Source organism: Lichenostomus cassidix, chromosome 3 (genome assembly GCF_008360975.1).
Source record: "Lichenostomus cassidix isolate B80296 chromosome 3, HeHo_3.0, whole genome shotgun sequence".
NCBI lineage: Eukaryota > Metazoa > Chordata > Aves > Passeriformes > Meliphagidae > Lichenostomus > Lichenostomus cassidix.
This window is the reverse complement of record NC_139483.1, coordinates 89,209,959-89,232,746: the sequence shown is the minus strand read 5'-3', so window position 1 is coordinate 89,232,746 and position 22,788 is coordinate 89,209,959. Positions and strand designations below refer to the sequence as shown.

The 22,788-nt window shown below is 40.8% G+C and overlaps 1 protein-coding gene across 3 annotated transcripts in view; it reads right to left on the bottom strand.

Annotated features, from left to right (window-relative positions):
* The window catches only part of ELOVL5 (ELOVL fatty acid elongase 5), a 39,723-nt gene that overhangs the window by 11,385 nt on the left and 5,550 nt on the right, over positions 1-22,788 (bottom strand). Inside the window, exons 1-3 of one of the 3 annotated variants that reach the window (XM_085056658.1) lie at positions 20,899-20,966; positions 5,355-5,420; positions 3,282-3,469 (exon numbers count right to left, since the gene is read on the bottom strand). In XM_085056658.1, coding sequence (XP_084912784.1) covers positions 3,282-3,469; positions 5,355-5,412 — 246 coding nt within the window. In that variant the 5' untranslated portion in view covers positions 5,413-5,420; positions 20,899-20,966. Of the gene's footprint in view, positions 1-3,281; positions 3,470-5,354; positions 5,424-20,898; positions 20,967-22,788 lie in introns of those variants that run through there. The other 2 variants (XM_085056656.1, XM_085056657.1) reach the window with 2 other exon arrangements.

Below are 22,788 nucleotides of genomic sequence, written 5' to 3'. Positions count from 1 at the left end.
TTTCTCTAACGTAAGCTCAGGTTGTCCAGATCACTTGGGCAGTTTTGCTAATAAATGCCCCCAAAATCACATAGGTCTGTGTGCCATGTAACTGGGTACCTGGCACTCTCCCTTCTTTCCTAAATTACGCAGCTGAGACTGAAGCAGAGAGGCATGGGTCCTACTCACAGCATTGCAAGATGACTTGTGATGCCAGCATAGAGCAGCAACACAGGTGGAAGCACTGCTGCCTCGGCTGTTCCAGCTGCTCCTGCAACTCCCTCACACATAGTTGTGGATCAGTCTATATCCTATAACTCCTCTGCCAGCCCCCCCTACACACCTTCTCCCCCATGCAGGAAGCCACCCCTTGCTCCCCCTGCCCAAGACAGAGGAGTTATTTCTCCTTAAAATCCAAGTACTCTAGATTTTAATAGAATAAAACATTGTTTGTCCCTAAAGAACATCCTGTCCTCCTGAAGTATGCGAGTGACAAATCAGCCTGGAGAAACCTCTCTGGCTCCCCTAGATCTGCGTTGCCTTTTATATCTGGGACAAGTGCAGTTAATTTCTCTGTTCTGCTAGTACCAAAACCCAGCCAAGTCATTAAATATCCAAATAAAAAAGGTACAGCAAGCACAGACAGAAACTATTAGGAATTCCACGCAAGAGGTCTAAGATTCCTACTGATTTTAGACCAATGTGCACAATACCTAGAGTTACACAAATCCTATGATGCCGAATTCCCCCCTGTCACTGCTCACAATCATTCGGACATAAAGGTCAGAAAACCAAGCAGGTCATTCCTTTTATCCAAGTGGGGAGGATGCCTCACTCTAACATCTTGTTTTGGTCACATAATATGCATTCTGAGCTGTGATGCTATGAATCATGACCTGAATCACCATAGCTATAGCTCAGGAAAAACTTCAAAGAAGGGTTTCAGGTGTATTGCACTCAAGCTATTAAAGCAATTTCTTTTCAGACATGCTACTAAACAACTTCATAAATGGTGACATTTTATGATTTTTCTCACGCAAGGACTGGAAAATTTTAATTCAACTGAATCTCAAAATGATAACAAGAGAATAGGCAGCTACACAGGTTTTTTGAATGCTGTTCCTCATCATTTTGTCTTAAAAGCAAAAAGTGTATTACAAAGTGCTGCTGATATATGGCTAATCCTTCAAAGGAAAATTTCCAAGACTGATGAGATACGAGCAAGGGTGTCACACGCTGTGCACCCAGAGAGGTAATTGTGCAGGTACTTCAGATAGAGAACATACCTGGAGGTGCAAGAGCCCATTTTTTCCCTCTGCCCTTCAGCTCTGTCCCTGCAAACATCAGGCAGTGTGGTGTTATGCAAGCATGGCTCTCTGCTTTGCAGCATTTTTATGGGATCAGTCCCTTGTTGCAGAGCATCACTTGCCCTCACATCCAGCTTGTAAGTGCTGCCAACCACACTTCATTGCAACTATCATGCATTTAATAATCTTCATAATGCTTTGGCTTCGTGTATGACCATTTACAAGGAAAAGGTATATTTGCAACAATACTAATGAGCACTTCCATATGGATAATATTAGATTAAGAGCAACACTCCCTTTGATGTAAAGCATTTCATTATATAGGAAGGAGGAGTCTTAATATTAACTGTATTTTAGTTATGTCATTGCTCCATAATAGAAAAGTTATTTATCTCGTTACAAGTATGAGGCCTTCTTCAGCATATAATGAACACTCCTCTCTTGGTAACCAGTTTATTGTTAGCAAGAAAAAGGCACTTACAGGATCAACAGTTCAGATATTTTCTCTTGTTTAAATTTACCAGCAGGTTTTGTAACACAGCAGGATGTTACAGTAATTTAGAAACTATGAGTATTATTCCAAGTATTCAAGGAAGAAAGACAGGCTGTCCTGAGAGTTTTATCCACACTTGGTACAACTGAAGGAAAGTCTGCACTTGTAAACTCTCAATAACATAACTGAAGGTTAAAAACAATGGATCACTATATAACTGTAAAAAACATCTACATAAAATAAGGCAGATACACATTGAAGTCAACATCAACACTATATTTAGACAAATTAAACCCATCAACACACATTTTTTCTGGATTATAACACCCTGACAAGGAGGTTAGAAATGTAAGCACATCAAGAACACAAGTTGTTCCAAGTACTTACTGAATCCAGCTGAACAATTAAGTATTAAAGTTCTTAATAACCCACCTCAGTAATTTTTGAGTAGACAATTCATTACACAAGAGAAAAAACATTGAATTTAAGTCACTTCATCTCTAAACACTCACCTTGTAAAACACTAGAGAATTAACTACAGATTTAAAGAATTGCACCTTGTATATAATTCTATGCCATACAAAAAAAAAATAGTAGTTTTAGCCATAGATTGTACTTGAAAATCCTGTATTGAAAGAATTGAAAAGAGGACGTTGAAAATCAAGTATGTCCTTACAGAAAGGAGAAATACTTTGGTTTAAAGTGTGCCAGAATATTCTGTACATTAAAGCAAAACAGTAATTTTCTGGCCACATTGTTACACTACCATAGTTCTTCATTTTCACTTGAACAAAAACATACCGTTCTAAGTAAAAGCAGCTAAAGAGATCTCTGGGAAGTGGAAAACTTTACACTGCCTAAATCTCTGCGTTTTTATGAAAAGAAATAAGTCCACAGAAAGGTCAATTCAGTTTGAAATATATTTGTACGTTTAGATTTTAAGTTCAAAGAAACAGATGAGTCACAATAGTGTTCTTTCAGCAACATTCTCTTTTCCAGCAAAACTAAGAGGATGCAAAAGAACCTATTGCAAGCTTACATAAATAGATGCAAGGAGTGCGTGAATGATTAAACACAAGTAAATAAAACAGATTTTGCCCTCCAGATAAAAGCTACAGTTTTGCTACAAAGTACTTCGTACTATCCACAAGCACAATCACATTAACTAAGAAGTCACTGAAGGAGTAGCCAGGTTCATGCTGAAAGAATCAGGTCTTCACTTACAATGACTGAGAAAGGTGCATTTGAACCATTGCTAACCAAGGTCATCAAGAATGTTTAAGGTAAGGTTTGTTTCACACCATCCTTAGAAGCAACATTACAATAAAGTTTTCTCCTCAGAGAAGTGACATTGAAAATGGTTGCACCATTTCTGCAGATGCTTCCCCAAGTTTAGGAGCACTGTGCTCAGAAATTGTTTTCAACGTGAGCCAATTTTCAAATGTGAGTTGTAATTAAAACAAACACTGCAAAATAAGCCTGACCAACCCTTTTTCTCTTACCTCATAAAACATATACAGAGAGAGCAGTGTAAGTCCAAGGTTGTAGATCACTAGAATACCCCTGCATGAGAACGGCTGCTTATTCCGCATGTACTTTGGTCCTAGCCACACAATTAGTAAGTACAAGGCTGAGAAGATAAAGGTAGGTGTATAGTTCTCCAGAAGAAGCCATCCTTTTACTCTGGGGTCTGAAACAAATAAACAAAAACATAAAAACACTTAGATTTTCTAAGGAGAAGAATTCAGCACATCTAAAAATAGCTGTACCCAGAATGCTTCCAGTGCTGGAATACCAAAGAAAGATGAAGGAAATGCAGCTAGGCCTTTTATTAAGGGGCACATTTCTAATTATAAACAACAGATTTTATTGATATAGTTGTTAAAGAAAGCAGAAATCATTCTTTTCCTAAGGTAAAAATATTCTTAAGTTATTACCACTATTATCTTTAAATACTCATTACCAGTCAGAACTGTCACCCACTTGATACCACAGAAGAGCTTAAATTATAAAGAAAAGCTTCAACGAATCTCTCCCCTTTATTTTCTCAAACCAACCCTTCCTGATGGTAAACACCTTATTTCCTAGAGTCAGCAAACCAAGGAGTGAAGCAGATATCTTTGTTGTTATTGGTGGATGATCCTGATAATTATTTTCCAGTCAACACTAACACAATTAAACTCATGTATGTGCTATCAGAAAGAATTAAATTCTGGAGTACTTGTGTGAGCAATGGCACACAGAACAGTCAGTCCAGTCTGACTAACCAGTCCAGTTGGCAACGCATCAACTTAGGGAAAGCACATAAACCACCCTGAACCAGAGAATTTTAGGGGAACACTTGGAACAATTGTGTGACCCTTTTGAACCACAACTGTATTGTCCATACCTGGCAACAGCACAATATTTCACTCCTCTCACTAAAGTCAGCCCAAAGTACTGAAAACCAAGTTAACCAAACTATAAATGAACAATTCAAGTATTGTTGTCATTCACATCCTTGACTTAATTTTAAAGTAGTCATACATGGATCCTGAATGTAAGAAATGAGGCCTTAAAACTGTAAATTGGGAAGTAGGTAGGCAAGCTAGGGAGTTGTTTGTATTTGCCACCTTTATGGTTCATTATTTTTCACACACAGCAAATAGAGACCATATGCCAGCACATACAGTATGTTATATCAGAACATCCACTCTAATTTAAACAGGCTTAGTATGAAGAGTAAGGCAACAAGGGCAACGACATACTAATAAAAGCAAATAGAAAACACAGAAGAATCAGAGGCTTGGTCCACCTCCTGTGGACTTTGTCCTGGCAAGAAGGGGCATCATCACTGGATCTTCACTGGGACAGAGAAAAGGCATTACTGCAGCAGTCAGAAGAAGAAAGCACATGCCACTGAGCAGCACAGCTCAGCACACTCCGTGCAGGATGCAGTCATTTAATGCCCTTGGTCAGAACTAGGTGGAACAGAGCCATCCCTACCCAACCCTCAGCATGAAGCCACTGCTTGTCCTGGTGCCACAGCCTCTACCTTCCTCCTGCTAACCAGGATTGTGACTCTCCACCGCAGAGTTTTTCCCATGGCAACACCTACCAAAACTATTGTTTCTTTGAAAAAGAATGGTTTAAAAGAAGTAGTATTTTTCAAAAAACTACAAATACTTCCAGTGAAAAATTCCAGGGCAGCTCTAGTTATGAGGGCAAGGGAATTTTTATTTAATAAAACATAAATTAAAGTGGCTTTTTAAAAATAAAAGCTATTATTAAATTCCTGCCCCCCAAAAAAAGTAGCAAAGGTTTGAGTGAGGTAAATCACTGACTAAGACAAACAACCTGAGCTTAACTGATAGTGAGAACAAGCACCTATGATGGTCATAGCTGAAAGATTAGCTCTGCAGGTCAAAACATCAGAAGGATTGAATACACTCTTTTTTATTACTCTGTCATATATTTTGATGCTTTGCAGACCCTAAAGAAAGTAGTCACTTGTCAATGTCAAGTTAGAGGGAAGATATTTCTTTTGTTCTAGTAAAATCAGTTTTATTTATGTGTTAATTTTTGAGAAATCTTACCTCTGGGTCCAAGCCAAACATCAAAGTAACTATTTATTGTTTTATCCAGAAGTTCCATTCTACAACCTACTGAAATAGAAAGAAGAGGAGAAAGTTAGTTCTTCTGGTCAGAAAAACAGTTTAATCAGCTGAACATACTCTTTTAGGGTTAACAAAAAAAAATACCAGTATGCAAAAATTCCAACAAACATAATGGACTTTCTCAGCATATATGAAGTACATAAAGCTTATTCTAGTCTCAGAGAATCATTGGTGTATGAGCTATATTTCCCACTGAAGTATTTAGTCATAGATATAGATGCACAGAAGGTTAAAATAATGAGTTCAGATTAACCTGAAGTTCTTTCTAATTCTGTATTTTGTACATGCAAATAAAACATGGCATCTTGCAAGATCCCTTGGTGAAGAGGCAAATTGGACTTTGAGAAAGCCAGTGACACTGAAATTTTATAGAAAATAAAGCTATTTTAACAAAGAGCCCCAAACAAGGCTAGCTAGGGAGGAGGAGGGAAGCGGGGGAAAAAAAAGAAAAACTGGCTCTGCTATCACTTGCCAATAGGTGACTGATTACAGCCCTGATTAACAGCCCATAAAACCTAGAGATCAACAGTCACCGAGTGACAGAGAGGGCTGCAGAGGCCAGGGAGAAATCACAGCATCTCATGGCATGAGCATCTCCAGTTCCAGAAACTGCTCACTGGTAAAATATTACTAGATAAAACTCATCCAACATCAGTAGAGTGATTCAAATGTCATCTGTCAGCTCCTCACGTGGCCACTATTTATTGGAAGCACCTTCTCTGCACACTGAGACACTCAAATTGCTGTACCTCCCTAAGGTTAAAGCAGGAAAGAAGCAGCAACACTGTCCACAAGTAGGGACAACTGTGCATGAAGCTGCTCTCAAGAAAAGAGGAAGGAATTTTCTTCTTGGTTAAGAAAAAAAAACAAAAAGAAAACCCCAACCCTTCCAATTTCCTCTTTTCTATCCAGAACTGTACTGAATTTTCACTAATAAAATTTCATCCACTTTTAATAGAATGGTTTTCACTTCTTGATGTTTCTCCTTCCCCAAAGTACTAATGTTAACAATTTTTAGTTACAGGGAAATAACATAAGCAACACAAGCTGTCAGTACACCCACAGCACCAACCGAAACAACTACACAAGCTTGTATGTACTTGCTAAGAAAAAAAGTTAGTATCTACTTGTTTTTTAGTTCTACCTAAAGAAACATATCTCTTCCACCTGTGAAAACCCCATCTCAAGGGGATTTCTGATTTGCACAAGTTAAATTTATAGTATGTCCTCTGGTTTTAGTCCCCTGTGACTGACACCTCCATTTCCTTCAGGTCCACCAAGAAAAGCCACGCAGGATGCAAATTATGCTTTCTCCCCAGTCCGAAGTGGAACTAGGAGCCAGTGCTGGAAGTCCTGCAGGGGCTTCCCATGGGACCAAGAAAACACAAGGGGCTTAGGTCATGCATTTCCATTTTGTGGTGTTCTATATAAGCCCACATCCCTTCCACCACAGGGCCTCAGGCAGGAAGCTGATATGCTCCCCAAGGACCATCACCCAGGGTTCCCTGCAGGGCTCTCAGGGACACACAAAAGAGACTTTCCCTCCTGTGTCATACGCTTTGGACTACAGAAAGCCACAGAAACATCACTGGAATCTCGTCACCAGGCACAAACAAAAGGGCTTGATCAAAATAACCAGAAGTGTTAAAAGTATTTTGCAGCCCTGATTCACACCAGTTTTATTTTCTGACTTAAAAAGCCTAGCCCAAGTAAACAAACACTTCAGAAGAAAGTGCATTTTTGGGATTATGTCACCTCACCAGCTACAGTACTGTGAGCACTTGTGTGAATGGCCACAGCACTGGCATACTGGTGTCCTAGGAATAAGGAAATATAACTTGCGTCACCAGAAGCATGAACATCAGGAAGACTGTGAGGAATGAGTATATAATTACAAGGAGAAAAATGATATCTAGAGAAAGCACCTTTTTTTTGTCACCCCATCTTTTTTAAAATTTGTCAGCTATTAAATATCGCCATGAAAGCCACTCCCTGGTGGATGATTCATTTTGTTGCTTGAGATCCCCACTTAATCAATTTGTCTGTCGCTCCTTTGATCCAGTACCAATTGATCTAGTTATGAGCACTGCATCAGCCCTACATCTGCATCTAACTTCAACTACCCTTCTCACAGGCACAGGATTCACATGGGAGCGGCTGGTACAAAACCAAAGGTCTGTTATACAAAAAAAGCTCAAGCCAGAACTGACTTGCTACACACATTGCTACATTTGCTGGACACTAAAAATGCATATATGTAAATGAAGCAACTAAGAAACCATAAACAAACTCTGCCTAGCTACAGCAAAGACAGCAAGAAATGAAAGTCCACATCGAACCCCTCCATAAAACTGGAAGGAAAACTCATTCCCCAAGAGGAGGAGGCTTTCTGCAGAGGTCTCAGCCTTTTTGGGCTAGCACCCCAAAGCAGCTTTTTGTGCCAGCATTATCAGACAACAGATTGTAAAAGGCACAGCAAAGGAAAAACTACTCCTGGTGTCGATTTCCAGAATTTGCAGAAAAAGAAATTGTTTCAAAAGGAACTCATTTGTGTAACAGAAAAACAGAAGGAAACAATCTGCTTTTGTTACAGAGGGGGTCATGTGAAAATGCATCAAGTCTCCTGCCAACAGCCACACAACATTAAACACTGCTTCAACAGCAGCAACTACAAGGGTTCTTTTTAAATTAGAATAGTTTCCCAATTCAGAGAAACATCGACTCCCAGAAAAATTAAACCAGTGGCCATTTGAAACACTGCAATTGGTGTATTTCCCAATACTGAAAGTAAGCAAATTCTGCAGCTGACCACATACATGAGCAGAGCAGCAGCAAAGCTCCTTTACCTAGAAGTCAGCCCACAGCAACGCACACTATTCACAGAATCATGGAATGGTTTGGTTTGAAAGAGACCTTTGAAGCTTATCTTGTCCAACTCCCCCACCATCTTCCACTCAGGCTGCTCAGAGCCACATCCAACCTTGAATGTTTTTGTGGATGGGGCATCTACCACCTCTATGACCAACCTGTTCCAGTGTTTCAACACCCTCACAGTAAAAAAACTTCTTCCTTACATCTAGTCTAAATCTGCCTTCTTTTAGCTCAAAACCATTGCACCTCATCCTAACACTACAGTCCCTATTAAAAAGTTTGTACCCATTTTTCTTGTAGGCCCCTTTTAGGTACTGGAAGGCCACAAGGCCTCCCTGGAGCCTTCTCTTCTCCAGGCTGAGCAGCCCCAACTGCCTCAGCCTGTCTCCACAGGGAGATGCGCTCCAGCCCTCTGACCTCCTCTAGGTCCACTCCAATATGTCCATGTCCTTCCTGTGCTGGGGATCCCAGAGCTGGATGCAGCACTCCAGGTGGGATCTCACCAGAGCAGAGGAGCAGAATCCCCTCCACCCTGCTGGCCACACTGCTTTTCATGCAGCCCAGGATACAACTGGCCCTCTGGGTTGCAAGCACACATTGCTGGCTCTCCTCCACCAGCACCCCCAAGTCCATCTCAGCAGGGCTGCTCTCAATCCCTTCATCCCCCAAACCATACTGATGCTGTGAATTTCCCAACCCAGGTGCTGGACCTTACTCTTGGCCTTGCTGAACCTCACGAGGTTCCCAAGGCCCACTTCTTGAGCCTGTCCAGGTCCTTTTGGAGGGCACCACAGGCATGTCAACCATAACACTCAGCTTGGTGTTGTTAGCAAACTTGCAGAGGGTGCACTCAATCCCACTGTCCATGTCATTCATGGAGACATTTAACAGTCCTGGTCCCAATACGGACCCCTGAGAGACACCACTTTGCCATCAGGACTCTGAGTCCCTGACCACTACCCGTTGGATGTGATCATCCAGCCAATTCCTTTTCCAGTGAACAATCCACCCATCAAATCTATGTCTCCAATTTAGAGAGAAGGGTGTTGTGGGGGACTGTGTCAAAGGCCTTGTAGAGAATGACAGATGACCTCTCTAGCCTTATTCAGTACCTACAGTCTGAAAAAAAAAGACCCAGTTCTGCCAGACAGTGCTTTTTAAAACATGTACCTTTATATACACCAGTTATTTTTTCCTAATCTGTCTTTCTACAATGGAAAAAGAATTTATCCTCTCTGCTACCAAATTTAACCAGTGCAGCAAGGCCCTTGACCAGGGCAAGCTGGATCAGAGTCGGGGAGCATTCAGGCTTACAACCTGGAAGACATTTCACTCCTTCAAGTCCAAATATCTAATCCAGAAAAAAACCCCCTATCTGATGCTTTAAACAAACAAGATTACTGGACTTTAATTCTGCAACACAAACATAGCAAAGGGCAAACCTGCACCTTGCCCCAACAAGATTGAGCAACATCATTAAAATATTACTTTCTCAATAATCCTCTGGATTTTGACAGACAGGGGTTTTTTTTGATATCCACCAATCATTTGGCATCATTGGTTCATTTCTGACACTGAGCTGTGACAAATACCATGCCCCAGCAGCCACCCAAATATCTGGGCAGAAGATGTGAAGCTCTGCCCTACCACTCAGTCCAGGCATGGATGGCCCTGGTGCTTCTTGGTGTGACAATCAAAAATACAGTTAAAAGCCTACATAGAAACATGCTTTTCTTATAGTATATATTTTTAAAATTTATTTAAAAGAAAGTGTTTTATACAGGCTATTAGCACTGACAACCTGCTCTTTTAATGCACATAACTACTCTCTGAGGAAAGGGCTACTACATACTGGAGGATTTCAACCAGCTCCTGCCCTTCAAAGGAAATTCTCTCCTAGTCTTTCCACAGAAAACACCTTCTGAAGGGTTTATGCTACAAAGTAATTTAATAACTCTTGATTGAATTTTGATGGTGTTTCTTGAGTTTCTTCTTGGAGTAACTTTCCAGGTATAAAAATAATGCACAAAAACATAAAGGTTTGCTCTCTGTCCCATGGTATCCTTTTTAAGCAAATCGAACAGCAGAAAAAAAAACATTTTAAGCTGAAAGCTCAAAGCACTGGGAGCCTGCTCCCTTTCAACAGGATCCTCCAGCTCTCACCCTGCTGCTCAAGAACTCCTTGAAACAGATCCCAGTTTTCACAGCTAAGTGCCTGGAGTTCCAAAAAAATCCCCAAAATAGGCATCTAAATAATTGTTCTGCCTTCTGAGAGAAATGTGCTGTCAGCCCTGGCTGCTCAGCCTTTCTGGAAAACAGCCACTTTCCCTGTTCTTAAATTAGGACTTCGAAGCCTAATTTTAGGCACTTGCTTTTGGAAATCTTGATTTGTGTTTTCTCTTTAAAGTAATGTTTCCCAGTCCCTGCCACTGCAGAGGTGACTCCTCTTTTTCCTCCTCCAAAAGTACAAACTATCTCTCCTCCAAAAACCCAACAATCACACTGCTGCTTGCTTTTGTAGATGTATTGGAATTGAAAACACTCAGCTGCTTGAGAACTGGAAGACAGCACTGATAATCAAAGCTGTCAACCATTTTCTGTCCATTAGCCAAAGCTGCCCAGTTTCTCCTTTCTATTCCCAAAGCCTTAACCACCCCTTGAATGTGTTCCCTTTGCCTTTCAACTTCCTGCCAACTCCAAAATACCCTTTTCTTCCCTTTCTGAATACTCTCTTAGGTCCTAAGCATGCTTAACATTAGCATAAAACAATAAAAAGGACTTCAGAATAAACTATAATTCATATTGATCTGAAAGTGCAGGTACATTTATTTTATAGGAAAACAGGTGAAGCTGTGGATTTGGTACTTTTGTTTCGTTAAAATACAAGAAGCTATTTTTAAACTTTATTTTGCATCTCTATCTTTAGCAAAGTAATGCAGATTTTTGGCCCCCTTGCATCAGCAGCAAACCCTCCAGCCTGCTGCTGACACATCGGGACCCACAATGCTGAGCTTTCACACTCACCAGCAGCACCAGCATAAGGAAGTTTAGAAATAAAAAAACTGTATAAAATTCAGGGAACCGTAACAAATGTGGGACAAAGGAGAGAAGCTAGTTTCAAACAGTTTAACCTCCATGGGATTTCAAGCTATTTGAAAATGCATGGGGTAAAGGACGACTTTGGTCAGGGGTGTATATATAGTGGGTAATTTAATAATATTACTTTTCCTGTCATTCCATCCTCCCAAATCCTTCAGTAATGGTTACCTTCATACATAAACAGAGATGTAATTATTTTACAGAATGGAAATAAATACAAGAAAGGATACTGCAAAACAGAATAACTAATTACCCTCAGTATGCAATACCTCATTAAACCAGAATCTAATGATCTTCAGATAGGCAAGTTAAGAGAAATAATAGGTCCTCCCAATTTTATTCACACCTTCAGATTTAAACTAGCTCAGATTAGGATCTGACTACCCTAGGATTAGGACATTCACAGAAAATTCACCCCCTTGCACTCAACAGCTCTTGATATGGCATGGGATGACTTCAGGCACAGGGAAAACACCAGGGGTGATGGCTAAGCAGGAAGCACAAGTTGCACGCAAGCACACAAACATATCCACGGAAGTACTAAGAATCAGAGGCAAATGGTTCATGACTGCCTCTCCATGCCAGATGGATGTATTCAGCATCCATCTACAAACAAGGACATTTCATGCTGCAAAGCCCCCCTCAGCAGCAGCTGATCTGGCATCCCTCAGCACTATGGTTTTCACAAGAGCATGCATTTCCTGGAATAAAGTGTTCAAGGGGGTATCCTGTGCCTGAACACTGTGCCTGTACACCAGCAATAGGATACTGGAAACTTCCCCACTGCTGCCAGCTTACAGCCCAGTGCTGTGAGAGCAATACAGTCAAGTCTGCAAAAGTATTTACAGAAATAAAATTTACAGAAATAAAATGGAGGAAGAAGAGGCAAAGCACGCAGGTTTATTTCAACTGCTGTATTTGTAATAGTTTGCAACTATAAAATGTGCACCAACACTGCAGAGAACTTCTGCCTAGGGTTTAATTTTTTAAATTAAAATTAAATTTAAAATAAAATCAAATTAAAATAGAATTAAAACAAACAGAAGAGAATATCTGTAGCAAACTAGGTTAGATGGAAACAGGGAGAATATGTACATGGCACGAGAGTGACAAGTTGACATTTTGTAAGGAAAGCCAAAGCACAGCATTTGCTAGATAGCTTTACTCCAAAGCCCCCCTCCTTAAGCACTACAGCAGTGTTTAGTAACAGCTACTCTGAATCTGAAGCTCTCTCTTTTCACAAAAGCTGTGCTGGTATTGCAATTAGGAAAACAAGGCAACTTGGGGGTCTTGGTCAATGGCAAGTTGAACATGAGCCAGCAGTGCCCTGGCAGCCAGGAGGGCCAACCATGCCCTGGGGGGCATCAGGCACAGCATCACCAGCCAGGCAAGGGAGGGGATTGTCCTGCTGTGCTCTGACCTGGGGCAGCCTCACCTCCAGTGCTGGGGGCAGCTTTGGGTGCCACAATATAAAAAAAATCTTTTAACTATTAGAGAGCGTCCAAAGGAGGGCAAAAAAGATGGGGAAGGACCTTGAGGGGAAAGAACAGCTGAGGTCACTTGGTCTGTTCAGCCTGGAGGAGACTGAGGGGAGACCTCATTGCAGTTACAACTTCCTTGTGAGGGGAAGAGGAGGGGCAGACACTGATCTCTTCTCTGTGGTGATAGTGACAGGACCTGAGGGAATGGCCTCAAATTGTGCCTGGGGAGGTTTAGGTTGGATAGTAGAAGAATGTTCTTCACCCAGAGGGTGGTTGGGCACTGGAACAGCTCCCCAGGGAAGTGGTCACAGCATTAGCCTCACAGAGTTCCAGAAGCATTTGGACAACACTCTCGGGCACATGGTGTGACTCCTGGGGCTGTCCTGTGCAGAGCCAGGAGTTGGACTAGGTGATCGTTGTGCATCCATTTCACCTCAGCATATTCTAACACCATTAGCTGCAGCTCACAGTGGAAAATTAGCCTCAGGACGCCTGGGAAGATGAAGGAATAAAAGCTAAGGCCAGAGGGCAATAAGGACTTTACCTTTCATTTCTGGTCTCATTTCTTTCATTCAAAAGCCACCTGCAAGAAAAGTGTGAAAAAAATTTCTCTCCTTTAATAATGGGATTCCTGTAATCTCTGTCTGTGTGCTTCACTCAAACCAACTTTATACTTCCACAGGAGAAAAATAAAGTCACAGTCCCCAAAGCCTATTTTAATGAGCCCTCTTAGTCAAAAGGCTGTGTTTTCTAAGAACAGAGCCAATGAGACTACAGCCAGCAGGACCAAGGATGGAGAAGCCCAGCCTTGGATGACCACTACATTCAAGAGCACTGTGTCCCTTCAAGAACAGTAAGCCTCAACTTACTTTTCTTTAAATGCCCATGCCTCATAACTGCATAATAAAATTTAAAAAGAAGTAGGGGGAAGAAAGTGTGACAAGTGGGACTGTCCCTCCTCATGAACGCTAATTTCCTCCAACACCCTGCAGCTGCAGCACCAAATCTGAGCACCGAGAGAGCATTTGTCACCCACCTGACCTCTCCTCCTGCCAAAATCCTGCTGCACCGAGCTCTGAACCCAGGGGACATCAAGAATAAAACTCAAAGTATGGAGATATATAATTCGTGGTTATCTTTGCATTTAGTAGCTTGACACATGAAAGTTTACTATCTGATCTATAGAAGTACTTAAAATTCTCCTGCACATGTGAAACACTGTACAAAGCAAAAAAAGGCTGTGTGCAGCTATCCTGTAAACAATGTTTACCTATAAAAAGGTTATCTCAAGTTCACTTGCTGACTAGACACAGCAAACCAATAAAAAGTGGAGGAATTAGAAGACCATGAAAGCTGATCGTGACAGTCACAAAGGTAATGCTACACCATGCAAATCTGACTTGTACAGGGAGAAGAGCGCACCTGAATTAAGATGCCCTGCTAAGATGTAAAACTACAACCCCTGTGTTCAGGTGGGTAACTGACACCTTTCAGAGGATCACTTGTGTTTTGGAAACTAGATCACACTGAAAAAGCACACAAATAAGTCACCCTTAGGCAATTTACAGTATGTTAAGTATTTATTTGTGTGCTTATTCTGTTTCCAATGTTTGTGGAGTAGTACCTGGAGTGCTGCAGGAGAAGTGAAATTCTCTGATGAGCCCTAGCACACAAAATTACATGCAATACACTGAATTAGTTACATTCCTCAATACAAGTGAATTTCTATACTTTTACCTAAAGGAAAAAAGGATGCATACTGACACTGCAAATGAACCCCAGTGCTTGCCTTGGTGCCATTTCTTTACACAGTCAGCCATGCTATGAGAAGTCAATTTTAAGACGTTTCTGTTTTCTTGCTGTACACCTGTGAGACCCTGTGTGGCTGCAGCTGTACCAATACTTGGTGCCTTCATTTTAAGATGCTAAACATCATGCCAGACCGTACCATCGTACATAATAAACAGTACTAACAGAACTCAGAAAAGTATGAATGACAGCTAGCTTTAAATTAGAAGAAGGTTAAAAAAAAAAAAAATTCTTTTCCCACCACTCTAAGAACTAAAAGAGAAAAAAAATTACTTTAGGTACAAGTGTTATGCCATGGCATTGTGCTGCTCAGGACAGAATCTGGCCACTATGTGCCCTGTTAAATCCCCTGCCTTCCAAACAGTACAAAAATAATTAGGCTTATCATTCAGAAAATCAACTACCTTCAAGATCTAACTGCCTTTCTAAAGGATAAAGGTGTTAACACTATATAAAGCAAGTTTTTGACCTTGTTCCTGCCCAGGATTCACAAGGAGTACTGAAAGTGAAGACGACATGTCCTGGCATAGAGACAGAAAACAAAGGACAGGATATTTCTTACAGATGCACTAGTCAGATCTTTCCCCCACACTCTTCCCTTCTTGTACAGCACTTTGCACATCTGTAAATTGTTATTGTTGCCAAAACCATGCAGCCAGCTGATGACATTTCTTCTATAGAAGCTCAGGGCTGAAAAGCCGGCTGAGTCCTGAGGAGCTGAACATCCTTGTCTGCACCAGACCCCTGTCAAACCAACTTCTGATGAGAATCGGCAAGTTTTGAGGTACCAAATCATTGTTATAACAAGGGCCCCTGAAAGAGGACTAACTCCTGGAGTAGTTAGAAAAGAAAGCATTTGTACCCGCACATCTCCTTTGTTTGATTTTTGCAGTACTTTCCAGAATGTTATTTTATCAAAAGACCCTGCTCCAGAAGGCAAGTACTGCAGTTTCTTGTATTTTACTATTTGTTTTAAGTTTCTTGTATTTTATTATTTGTTTTAAGAAAGAACAACTAACCAATTAAAAAGAAATTCTGTAGTGGTAAAGCTGCATGTGATCTTATCACTGACTCTTTCTACAAACATAAAATACAAAAATAGACTACTGGAGGAAAAAAACCTCCACACATCTGGCAACTTCTAAGCTGTTTTCTGCAAGGCTGTAAAATAAAAGCTTCAGTTACCTTCAGAAGTCAGACAGTGAATTCCAGGAAAATAAGTCCCTTTCCTCCAAAAATTAGCCTATTTTCTTTCAATAAGAGGTATCAGATTTTTGGTGCAATGAAAACCCTGCTACCCTTAAAATCTGTTCCAAGAAAGAACACAGCTAGACTGAACCCCTAGCTTCAGCACCAAGATGCAGAAGTTTTTGCTACATTTGCTTCATACTTTCACAAGCATTGGAGCAACGGCAGGATCAGTACTGTTACTTGATGTAATGTATCTGCTTTAAATACAGGGACAAAGCAATATCCACACAAACAGCAGAATATAGGTTTCTTCTCAACCCTGCAGCTATCCCATTATCTGCAGGGCAGCAGCCCCCTGGAAAAGGGGCACCAGATATGCCTCCTTTGCCTCAGAGCGCGTGCAAAGTCTCTTAAACAACATCTTCAGCAACATACTCATTTCTAAAGATAAGAATCTCCACCCATCCACTTGTGGTGCCAGCTCATGCCCACCAGCAACCCTCAGGCTCAGAGTCATCACATCACCTGATCCTTGGTCTAAATTCTCCATTCAGCCTGGTCCAGTACATAACCATAACCCTATAACCATCTATAGCTCCAACCTGGAGCGTGTGCAGTAACAAGGAATAGACACGAACAGATCTGACACTGCTGCAAGGCTCCTTTCATTCCTCCCCTACTCTCCACCCTGCCTAGGTGGAAGGATCATGGGAAAACTGAGGTAGCCCCAGAGAAACCAACCAAGCAAGATCAGCTTTCATCTGGGTCCATCCTGCTGCTGATTTACTGCAGGAGAAGCAGCAGCACAATGCAGGCATGTGGGTGATGAAGAAATCTTACCTGGCTGAAGCTGAGCAAAGCCATCACATTGCACCCAGAAAGGAACAATAGCAAAAAGAAAAGTAAATGAAACAGATAGACAAAACGGAAGATGTAGAATGTTTATCGCAGAACTCTAAAATTATATTAAGAGGAGGCCAAAACAAAATGCATTGCACAATCATAATTTTACATATAAGAATGGTTCTAGTGAAAGGTACAAAAACTGCAGAAAAAGAAAGCATTAAATAACAAAAGGTCATACAGGACACATCACATAGAGCTAACTTAAAGGATTTCTTAAATATAATTGTAGCAGCGTGAACTGACAGATTATTGCACTGAAAAAAGCAAACAACAAAACTCCCAATCCTGACATGTTCAGAGTATGAACAAGGCAGATTTTAGGATGCATCACCCTGTTCCTGTCTTGGAAACTGCAGGACTAAGGATGGTCTCAAGGCAGATCAGATAGGGGAAGAGTGAAAAGGTTAACCATCAAGAGACCAAATGCATGAAGAACCAACAAACCATTTCTTTCAAAAAAGTGCAATTTTAATGTTTTATTCAATCTAAACAAAGCTGAAGTATTCCAACAGAAACAGACTTAATGAAAATAAATACATAGAAAAAGATTGAAATTAATAGCTAAACAGACAATGAATATGACCAAAACCTCTTGCTGCAGCTGAGGGCCTTGAGGACAGAGGGAATGAATAACCTTTAATTCTCAGCCTTATAGGACATACTATAAGAAACATGTTATACTGTAAGAAACAACAAACAACAACCACCTTACTAGCAACTTGAGACACATCTTGAACACAGTAGCCCAAGACTAAATTTCAATGGGAAGTTTGATTTTCTGATAATACCAAGTATTTTTTACTTGATGCTCAAAGCTTATAATCAATTTGTTATATGAGAAAAACACATTGCTATGCAATTAGTGATTTACACATGGGAAACAAAACTTTCCCCTTTACTATGCTGACTGCAGCAAAATGAAAACCTAACTTACAGTGTATTTTATAAGTGCTCATATTCTGCCAGGAGTGAAAAGACAGCATTAAGTGGTGTTTCATCAGCAACACTTGTAAAGCAACTCTTTAAACTCTGGGCAAAAGACAAGCTCTTTAGCCTCTATATTAAGACTCTGCAAATAAATTATAAAAACGTCAACATATTAGAAGTTGCTCAGCAGGTAAACCCTGTACATTCTCAGTTTACCTATTTCATACACGTTTTGTACAGACTGTGTAGGACACAGAATAATGCTTCACGCAATTAAATTGCATATTCACGTTAGCAGCCCTCTGAAAATCTTCCCCTCTGGAATCTCACCACCACCACATCTCTGTTTTTACTGTATTCTAAAACCAAGACATGCTTCTGTGAAAAAAACTTCTTTCATTAACCAATTTTCAAGTATCAAACCACCATTCCTGTAGTTGCAGGTTATTTTTCCACAATGTTTTTATCTCTATGTGATACAAGCCCTTCATATAGATGTGTCATCTCTAAACCAAACAACAGCACAAGGACTCTTCAATTAAACAGACCTCGTATTCTTGACCAGGGAAGCTAAATGCTAAAGCTCATATCCCCACATAGGAACTGGTATGTCGTGGAGGAATAAGGGTGGATAAAAAAGAAAAAAAAAACCACCAAAAAACCAGACTTTGCTAAAATTCTACTCTCATACTGATGACTGACAGCTTAGGTGGGAATTTGTTAAGGATCTTAGAAGAGCAATGTAAGGGAGGATGTGTCAGAACCACCGATGGCTGATTACGGCTTCTTCATCGGTTCAGTGTGAAACTCAGTCTTGCTCCTCTCTTCTGCAAAACAACCTTTCAGGGCATTGGGTGAATAAGATTTTAAAATACAAAGACTGAAAAACACATACAGACAGCAATATGAAGGCGTGAAAAGGTGCAGCAACAAAAAATAAAGTAAGGAGAGGCATGGAAAACTACTTCACTTCTCCTCTAGGCTTCTTCATGTGTACAATTGGCCACTCACAGTCCCTATCACTGCAGGTTCAAAGACGGTCACCTCCTCCCAAGGCCATGCATCTGCCCTTTGCAGGAAAAACAACACTAAAGGATGTAAATAAAGCACGCGCTCCAAGAGGATGGTTTTTCATACACTGTAAAGTGTAGTTAAAACCTGGCAACATTACTGTGTTCTCACAGAGAAATATTTCTGTTTCTCATCCTTCAGGATGCAAAACTCTATTTTAACAGCTTCCTAAACGTATATTTTAAGACACAAAGTCAATCCCTCAAATGCGTAGAAAACTGCACTCTGCTATATGCAACCAATACCTGTGTTGGTGCATTGTTTGAGCCTGACATGATTTGTAAAATCAAGAAGCGTTCAGTCTGTACAACTGGAAATTCATCATAGCTCTGCAATTGTTCAGCTAGAGTTTAGATTTGAGTCTCTGATCTAAACAAGTTCAGCACTGAATTTAGAAAAAATAAGCCAATTAAGACAGACTTAAAAAATGAGAGAAAAACATCTGAAAACAACATTAGCAATCCCTTCCTGCACCATAATGCAACCACTTAGCAGTGGTGATAGAACAAGAAATCAATACAAAGAAGTACCAAAGGATATTATTTTTATTCTGCAAGGCATGACCAGACTTGCAGCCTGCTTTTATGTGCTTCAAATGGAGATGATGATGGTTTTGAAAGGGCTAAAAAAAGGGTAGAGAAGTTAGAGGTTCTGGGAACCTATCAAGTGAAAGTGGAGGATCGGGTATGGCCTCTGGAGAATTACTTGGGAACCTAATGAAGGCTGCAAATCCAGAAGACCAAGTGTCACAGTTTGACTCTAGCTGGCAAGTAACACGCCACAGCTACTTGCTCAGCACTCTGCAGACCTCATGGGATAGGGGAGAGAATCGGAAAAAAGGTAAAAGCCTGGGGATTAAGATAAGAACAGTTTAATAAATTAAGTAAAATTAACCATAAGAACAACAATAACAATTATAATGAAAAGGGAGACAACAAAAAAGAGAAAGGGAGGAATAAAACCCCAGAAAGACAAGTGATGCACAACACAATTGCTCACCACTCAATGACCGATGCCCAGCCCATCCCTGAACAGCAACTGGAGCCTCCCAGTCAACTCCCCTCAGTTTATACACTGACCATGACATTCTGCGGTATGGAATATCCCTTTGGGCAGTTTGGGTCAGCTGTCCTGATTGTACTTCCACCTGGCTTCTTATGCACCTACTCGGTGGCAGAGCATGGAACACTGAAAAGACCTTGATTTAGGGTAAGCCCAGATCAGCAACAATTCAAGTATCAGTGTGTTATCAACGTTATTCTCATACTAAACCCAAAACACAGCACTATATTGGCTACTAGGAAGAAAATTAACTTTATGCCAGCTGAAACTAGGACACAGAGCTACTACTATTTAAACTCCCATGACAAGTGGTCTGACACCATCAACTCTAAAAATGGCTTACAGCCATGCAAATTTTTACCTACAAACACGTAGAGGCAGCAGCAGCAACTCATGCATTAGCAGGGCAATGATCTACACTGAAACAGAGTGGCCTTCCTGTGACTACCTGTATTACTATTATTTTACCCCTCAGTTTTAACTGAACAAACAAATGCATTACTCCTTACTGACTTGCTCAGTACCATCTCTGAATTTTAAGATCTTGCAGATGGAGACACACAGAATTTCTCAGCCCATGGCTGAGTCTAGTGGCTGGGGCCTGGCAAGCCACCCCTCCTACAGCCAGAGCAAACAAAAGGCTGCAGAGGTAACCATGGTCGAAACTGCACCTTCTGGGTGGCAAGCAAGTCAGAATTCAAAACAAACATGAAAAAAACCGCTCAAATCTTTTGCAAGAGGCTTTTCTGCTTAGGTCTGTTACAGAGGCAGAGAAAAAAAATCCATAAGTAACCAGGCCTGCTGGACTGGCAGCTTACTTTCTGTCACTACATCACATATGCTAATAAAAAAAGAACATTCTGCACTGTGTTGTACAAATGCAGGTATTTTCCCCATTAATGAGGCTTATGCATGCCCTAAGTCAAGCTCACAAGATTAATGCAAACCTTAACAACATGCCAAAAGGCCACTGTACACCAAGTGAATCAAGGGATAAATGTATGATGCAAGGGATAAATGTATGATGCAAGGGATAAATGCATGACCTTAGTTTAGGACAACCAGCTGAGTTTGCACCAGTTCACAGGGTCTGAGCAACCTCTCCATGTCAGTACTGCAAAACAGAAATGAAGCACCAAATCACAATCAGACATTCACCATAAGCATCTTCTGCCCTGCAATCCACAGAAGCACGTACATAAAACACAAGCACAACTTTCATTCTGTCCTTCAAAGCCAAATCCAGATTCGTGTGCCTCTCCCAACAGCAGCCTGCAGCTACCACACAAGCCCTTCCTCAAAAGCACGCGAGCAGCCATGTGAATGAACTGACCCCACAGATGCTTTCTGGTGAGCACATGGGCCATGCACCCGGAGTAACATGACATTTGAACTTCAACATGCAAAAAGGTTTCTCAAGTTGCTTTCTCTAAAGGGCAGGGCGATGTTAAACATTGAAGAATGTCATCCTCCTAACCAGTTAAAGGTTTAATTATTGTTATTTAAGTCAAAGGTTCTCCCTACTGTTTGGCAAGGAGATGATTCTCAAAATGATGATTCCAAACACTAACATTTTTAAAAGTAACCCAAGAGCAGGAAATATTCCCTCAGGAAAAGGTTAATTAAACCTTTCTGATTCAATTATGTGCACAGAAATAGCACATCTAAAGGGAAGCCTACATAGATTAACATATGAAGGCCTATAGTTTCCCAGGTCTTCATTGTCTCAAGTGAACCCAAACCTGAGGAGACAGGACCAGCTCAAGAACTAGACCTCTATGTGCAGACCACTATGTTGACAATGACACAGTAGTGACAAATCTAAGAGTAGGTTTCTTTTGTTCACTTCTGAGAGCTTTAAGATCTCTGTTTGAATATGGATGTCATGGTTTTAACTAAGCAGAGGCAGAGGAGCTGCTCCACCACCAAACTGTGGTCTGCTCCAAACCTTAACTGTATGGCATCTAAGGGAAGAAGGCATTTTCCCACAACTAACACTTGCTAAGGGCTCTTCAGTCAACATGTGCACAGTAGAAATACTTCTTAAACCTGAAATGTTTCCCAGCCAACTTTTAACAGCAAAAAGTAAAGCTGGGGGGGGGGGGGGAAGAAAAAAGGCATCAGTGCAAATGTGGCTGTTTGTTAATTAACTGGCTAAACATATGAGGTGTATTTGGTTTAATAAGCTAAACTACATTATTCTGCAAGTTAATAGTTGCTAGTTTTTGCCTAACCCTGGTAACATCCCTAAGGTGACACCAACAAAAACACTCATTGGCATACAGAAAAGCTGGAGTGTTACCTAAAATCAAGACTACATCCTTTTTGAAATCAAGTGAAATTCTTACAGCAGAGAGCCTGAACATGCGCTTAGGAAGAAAGCAGTTACCCTCCAGTCACTGCAAAGACAGCTGGCAAGAAGAGAAACTGTTTTCTCAAGGTCAAGAGGGAGAGGAGCTCTTCCAAGTGATAAAAGAAGAGGAACAGTCACTCTGTTCAAATCGCTGACCCAGAGTCTCAAAGGGGAGGGTTATGTAGAGATCAAAGCACAGGGCACAATTTCAAAATGCAGGAAAAAAGGTTTATTCTACGTTTGCTGTAGCTTTGCACAAGCAAGTTTTATCTCCTGTAAATGTTAGGGCAACTCAGCATATTTAGTCACTGCCCAAAGCATATCACTTGGCAGGTAAATGTTTGATACGAAGTTTTGACATAGAGGTCAATTAAATACAACCTTAGCTTAAATACAAGTTCATGAAATGTCTGTATATCTCTACCTGCTTGTATGCCATTGGTCATTAACAAAGCTATCATTAATGAAGCACAGCCTCTACAGTTAATAATGCTTTAATAAGGGCATGAAAAATACCCAGTTGCAATGGAATTCCAAGGCCAGCTCAACTCACGGCACTGAGCTCAGCATAAGTAGCATGATT